Here is a 6,455-nt window from a genome sequence, read left to right as displayed (position 1 = left end):
TTGGTTTTCTTTTCTTCCATAATTCATATGGAGAAACTTTAGTTTTCTTGTGGGGTATTCTATTCAAAATATAGCATGCTGTCAGCATAGCTTCTCCCCAAAAACTTTTGTTTAAACCAGAATTAGTAAGCATGGCATTAACCATTTCTACTAAAGTTCTGTTTTTCCTTTCTGCTACTCCATTTTGTTGTGGAGTGTAAGCCATAGTAGTTTCATGAATAATGCCTACAGATTCACAATAAGCAGGAAAGTGATATTCACCTCCTCTATCGGATCTAAGACATTTTATCTTGACATCACATTGATTTTCTGCTTCATTTTTATATGCCTTAAAATTATCCAAAACTTGGTCCTTTGAATGCATCAAATAAACATAGCAATATCTAGAGAAATCATCTATAAAAGTCACAAAATATTTTTTACCTCCTCTAGTAGGCGTGCTATGCATGTCACATACATCACTGTGTATTAATTGCAATAAAGATGAAGTTCTTTCTACTTTAGAAAAAGATTTTCTTGTAATTTTTGTTTGCATGCATATTCTACATTTATCTATCATATCTTTAGCATATTTAGGAATTAAACTTAAATTAACCATGTCATCAAGCTTTCTAGCATGAACATGTCCTAAACGACAATGCCATAAAGAATATGAATCAATCATATAAGCAGAAACATTCACTTTATTATTAATATTGAGTTTGAACATGCCTTCACTCAGATATCCCTTCCCCACAAAATTACCCCCTTTGGTCAGAACAAATTTATCTGACTCAAAGACTAATTTAAACCCATACTTATTCAGAAGACTACCAGATACAAGATTTTTCCTAACTTCTGGTACATGATATACATCCTTGAGAGTAAGCACTTTTCCAGATGTGAACTCCAAATCTATTGTGCCTTTGCCTTTAACTGTAGCAGTGGATGAATTTCCCATGTAGATAACGCATCCATCTTCTTCCGACTCATACTTTTTAAACAAACTCTTGTCTTTGCAAACATGTCTTGTTGCTCCTGAGTCAATCCACCAAGAGTTGTCTCCTTCGAGAATATTGACCTCAGAAATCATGGCCATAAAATTCTCTTTGGAGTCAGAGTTTTGTTGTTTCTTTTTAAGGAAACGACAATCTCTTTTGTAATGGCCTGGCTTTCCACAATGAAAGCAATTTACACTCAGTTTCTTCTGATTCTTGCCTTGGAAGTAACTTTGTTTTCTTCCAAAGTCATTCTTTCTCTTCCGGTTTTCATATCCAGATTTCTTGGGTTGTCCAATTTTGTGAGTCTTCCCTTCCTCTACCATATGCATATTGGAGGTCAAAGAGTCACGCTCTTCTTTACCATCTCTGAGCCTTATTTCCTCTTCTATACGAAGATGTTGGCTTAGATCTTCCAGAGACATTTCCTCCTTTCTATGCTTTAGACTTCTTTTGTAGTCTTTCCATGATGGAGGAAGTTTATCGATAATGGATGAAACCGATATAGAATCATCCATCTTCATATTGTGTTGAGTGAATTGATCAAGAATATGCATAATTTCATTGAATTGTTCAACAATAGGCCTAGAGTCTACCATTTTATAACTGAAAAATTTGGTAGCCAGAAATTTCTTACTTGTAGCATCTTCTAAGAGATACTTAGCCTCAAGTGCGTCCCACAGATCCTTGGCGGTTGCTTTGTTCTGGTACGCGTCGAACAATGTGTCAGACATTGCATTGCAGATGTGACCCTTGCAGATGTAGTCGTCTTGTTCCCACTTGATTCTTGCCCGACTTTGAGCAATTGTCTCGTCCTCATTTGCAAACGGCCTAGGAGTGGTTAGAACATACACCACTTTAAGACTGGCCAGGAGAAAGTGCATCTTCTTTTGCCAGCGTCGAAAATTGGCTCCATCAAAACGTTCGAGTTTAACAAAATCCGCAGCAAACTCTCTCAAACTATGTGCCATTAATAATGTAATATTGTCTTAAGATTGTTGGAGTAAAGGGGCTGCAAAACAGACAATAGTGAGAGAAAGTTTGCTTCAAGGCGCGTTACAATGTCGCTTTCCTTAAGACAATATTCGCCCCCACCAATAACGGTATGCACACGGGTTACAAGCAAATTTGCCTCCAAGATACAATGAAGCCCAGAACAAGTCTGTTTGTCTAACTGCGTTATGCACACACGAAATTAGACCCCGAATACCCTCAGATTTTGCTATTCAACCAAGAAATTAGAAATCTGTTCTCTCGAGAACAAACAGATTCTAACAAGTTCTAATAATATGAAGAAGTGAAGAACTTGGGAGAGAGAGAATTCGAAATTATATTCTATTATTCTCAAATGGCAGGCCAATGGGTCTATTTATAGATGACCAAAGGTTGTGAACGAAAAGTTATAACTCTTCGTATTTCTGAAAACTGTTCAGAACCAGTACATATATTATGTCTGTTGCCAAATGACACAACAGTTGGACTTAGTCCAATGGTTGCCTTGCTTCCACTTGAACTGGATGGCACCAGTTCGAATCATGAGACGCACACTTTCGGAGTTTTATTTTCATTTTCCCAAGCATTGCAGCACCTCGCTGCATGTGCCTCGCGCGCGCCCCTTGAACCCCAAACATTGCAGTGCTTCACACATGCACCCCTTGGTGCTGACAGCACGCCTCTTGGAGAGGCTTCTAAATAAATCCACAAAAACCCTTCCTTTGGAAGAGGCGTGGATCGAACCCAGTCCATGGGTTTACATGGGAAGCATCAATACCACTAAACCAGTTAAAGGCTTATGGTTGCAAACAAAAACACAATAATATAGCCATTATAAGTTTCCATAACTTCTCTCTTTCCAAACTAATTCACAACTTCCAAAAATAAATCCCCAAAATATTATTAATAATAAATATTATATATATACTATTTTGAAAATATTTCCAACAAATGCCTCCCCAACATCCAAAAAGAAAAGGCAGATATATATATATATATACACCACAAGATAATTGTGTATCGATCAAGTTTTAGCACAAAGTGACAATTTCATGTTCTGTTTAATCATAACCATGACCACTAGCAAGTAATTTATTTCATGTTCTGTTTAATCATAACCATGACCACTAGCAAGTAATTTATATAAAGCTCCAAGGCTCCAGCTTGCCATAATTAATACGGTTCCTTCAGCACAACATGGGCGAATAGAGGTATCAATCAATTAAAAAGGACGTGGTCCGCAGCCGCAGCAACTGACCTAATTATCATGGGGCAATAACCCCCACCAATAAACTGCAATCCAGAAGAATTTACCATTCCCTTTTACGTGCGGTTTGGATATTGAGTTAAGATAAAAATTAAAAAGTAAATAAAATATTATTAAAATATTATTTTATAATTTAAAAAAGTTAAATTATTTATTATGTTTTATATAAAAATTTAAAAATTTTGTAAAAATAAGATGAGATGAAATCACTTCTCAATCCAAACATATAGTACTTAATATTCTAATCTATCTGCCGCCCATTTACAATCACTTTTTTATATTTGTCTATTCTATCTAAATTCAATATTCACATTGGATTATCTATTCACTCTCTATATAATAATAAAATATTATTAATTTAATAGTTTTTTATATAATTTATTTTTATCACATTTTGTAGCTCTACTAATAATAATTATATTCTATTTAAATTAATATTAAAAAAATCATATTTTCAAAAGCCTTTTAATGCTAATAACAAAAAATATTTGATTAAACTTATCTAAATTTCTTAATTACAAACTAAATAATATTTTTGCTTAGAGTGAGAAACTAATATTTTAATGTTTACTTGGAGTAAGAAATTAATATTTTAATGTTTGGTGAACAATTGTACTTCTTCATCTTTGGCCAACAACTATAGCAAAAATCTAAATTATTTTAGATTTGCCCAATTTAATGTGGAATGTTTTTTACATCAATTATGCAAATTTTAGCCAAACTTCTCATTTGGCCAAGCCAATGAGGATGTTCTTAGAGCATCCTCATTGGCTTGGCCAAAGTTGAATGATGGCTAAATTTTAGATAATCTGTGCTAAAAAGACTCCACATAGTATTGGACATCTCTAAAGCAATTTAGATTTCTGCTATAGTGGTTGGCCAAATATGGAGAATCACAATTGATTCATCAAACATTAAAATACTAATTTCTCACTCCAACCACTCGTAGATATTTATGTAGATGCAAATTTTTTATTGACATTGAAATGGGTATGTTGCTAGATATTTGATTAGTGAATAAAAATTTTAGATAGAATTTTAGATAAGTTTAATCTCAATTTTTGGTTATTAGCATTAAATGACTTTTGAAAATATGATTTTTTTAATATTAATTTAATTAGAATATAATTATTATTAATATTAAATTGATAGAATTATAAAATATGATATAAAAAAATTGTTAATTTAATAATATTTTATTATTATATATAGAATGAATGGCTAATTCAATGTGAAAATTGAATTTAAATAGAATGGATAAATATAAAAAAATATGATATTGGTTAAATTTTAAATATACATTTAACTAAACCAATGAAAATGCACTTAGAGAGTTTAAAAAAACCTGATTTATAGCATATCTGATTATAGATTTTTTCTTTGTCATTTTGCATATCATTAATGCAATCACTTTTTAAAATATAAAAAGAAAAATGACAGATAATCTATATTAAATAGATACTCATTATTTCTTAAAAGTTTGAAAAATAACTCTAGGAGGGCTTAATACCCGTATATATTATTATTAATTGGCAAGATGAAACATGTCATTCCGAATGATTTAATTGGTGAATTAGCTCATCCATGCACTTGTAAGAAGACCCACCCACCTGGACTGCTCTCTTTGCACATTTCCCCAACTCAATTGCTTTCTCTCTTGCTCTCTTTCCACTCCCACCTCCCATTAATTCTTTCACCGCTTCACAAATCACTTCACGCCTCACAACCTTCCCTTCCTCGCGGCTCACTGTCGGAACCTGCACTCCTACCTTGATCTCCTCTACCAAGAATCTGGCATTCAGATGCTGCTCATTTTGCATGGGCCATGCCAAAATCGGAACCCCCATTGACAAGCTCTCCAACACTGAGTTCCACCCACAGTGGCTCAAGAACCCACCTACGGCTCGATGGGCCAGGACCCATTTCTGCTCAACCCACTCTTTAAGAATCAACCCTTTCTTGCCTTCACTAACAATATCACTTGGAGGCTCCCAATTACTCTTTGATCGGACAACCCAGATGTAATCCATCTCAGATAGTTCCAAGCCATATGCCAATTCATCAAGTTGGCTCTCAGACAAATCAGCCTGCGACCCAAAAGCTACATATATCACTGAATTTTCTTGTTCATGCTGGTTCAACCAACTGGCCCATTTCCCTAAAGATGTCTGCCCATTTTGGGTGGTTCTTTCTCCCTCCATTTCATCGTGTAGAAACAGCGGACCAACACACCATGCCCTTGTCCCATTCCCATACAAGGACTCCAATGAGGCAATATGATCTTTTTCTAGCTCGCTGAAGCTGTTTACAATTACACCCGAACTTCCCAAATCAGATTTTTCAGCTTCCACAAAAAACTGCGACAAGCAGCTATCCATCTGCCTCAGTGAGTTTGGCAAATCTTTCTTTTTGACCTCAAACCGAAGTCGCACTCCTTTGACATCCAATGGTTCTGTGTCAGACTTGACGCACTTGTGATTCTGGTTAATGGATAAAGATTTCTTGACAGCCATTGCAAACGCACCCATCCCATGAAAAACCAGTCGGGAGACGCCAAAAGCGCGACAAGACTCGTTTGTCCACCCCAAGAATGAATCGGAAATGACGCAGGTGGGTGGGTCTTGATGCTTGGACAAATCTTCAAGGGTTTCTTCAAAAGGAGCTTGAAGTTTTTTGGTTGCACGAAGGAACAGAAGGAGCTGATCGAGCGACAGAAGTTGAGACGTGTTTTCGCAGCCATGGGGAAGTTCGTGGATACGAGGGAATGAGATTTCTCTGAGATGGATGTTTGAGTATTGTGAAGTGTATGAGCGAATAGAGGAAGAGTTTGAAGGGGTTGTTATTATGGTTATTTTAAGGCTTCGGGAGCTTAGTTTCTTTGAAAGATCAAGTAGAGGAATGGTGTGGCCTTGAGCCATGAAGGGAAAGATGACAATGTGAGGCTTGGAGATCATTTTATAAACTTGAAGTGAGAAAGGTTTTTTCAAGTTTTGCTAGCTCCTCTCTCTTTATATACACAAGTGGAGAGGGATCGAGAATGCATGGGATCCTCGCGTGTCTTAGGTAATGCTCGGAAATAACCAGATCAATAAATAGCGATGAATCAGTATCTATGTTAAAATCAATAATCTTTTTACTTTATTAAAAAGTTATTAATAAAGTGATATAATAATTAAATGTATTGAAAAAAAAACCTTTTTTTGTATCCTCTTTATTAA

General features: G+C 35.2%; 1 protein-coding gene across 1 annotated transcript; it reads right to left on the bottom strand.

The window, feature by feature from the left end:
* Positions 1-4,784: 4,784 nt before the first annotated feature.
* Positions 4,785-6,191, bottom strand: LOC109009496 (UDP-glycosyltransferase 90A1-like). The gene has a single exon (XM_035682610.1). The coding sequence runs from the start codon at positions 6,189-6,191 to the stop codon at positions 4,785-4,787; it is 1,407 nt and encodes a 468-aa protein (XP_035538503.1).
* Between the last annotated feature and the right edge of the window lie 264 nt (positions 6,192-6,455).

This window comes from Juglans regia, chromosome 11 (genome assembly GCF_001411555.2).
Source record: "Juglans regia cultivar Chandler chromosome 11, Walnut 2.0, whole genome shotgun sequence".
Lineage (NCBI taxonomy): Eukaryota > Viridiplantae > Streptophyta > Magnoliopsida > Fagales > Juglandaceae > Juglans > Juglans regia.
The sequence above is the reverse complement of the archived record's forward strand: the minus strand, read 5'-3'. Positions and strand labels throughout refer to the sequence as shown.

What these genes read in the sequence shown, in the direction of transcription:
- LOC109009496 (XM_035682610.1), bottom strand. Translation starts at nt 6,191, where the DNA reads ATGATCTCCAAGCCTCACATTGTCATCTTTCCCTTCATGGCTCAAGGC.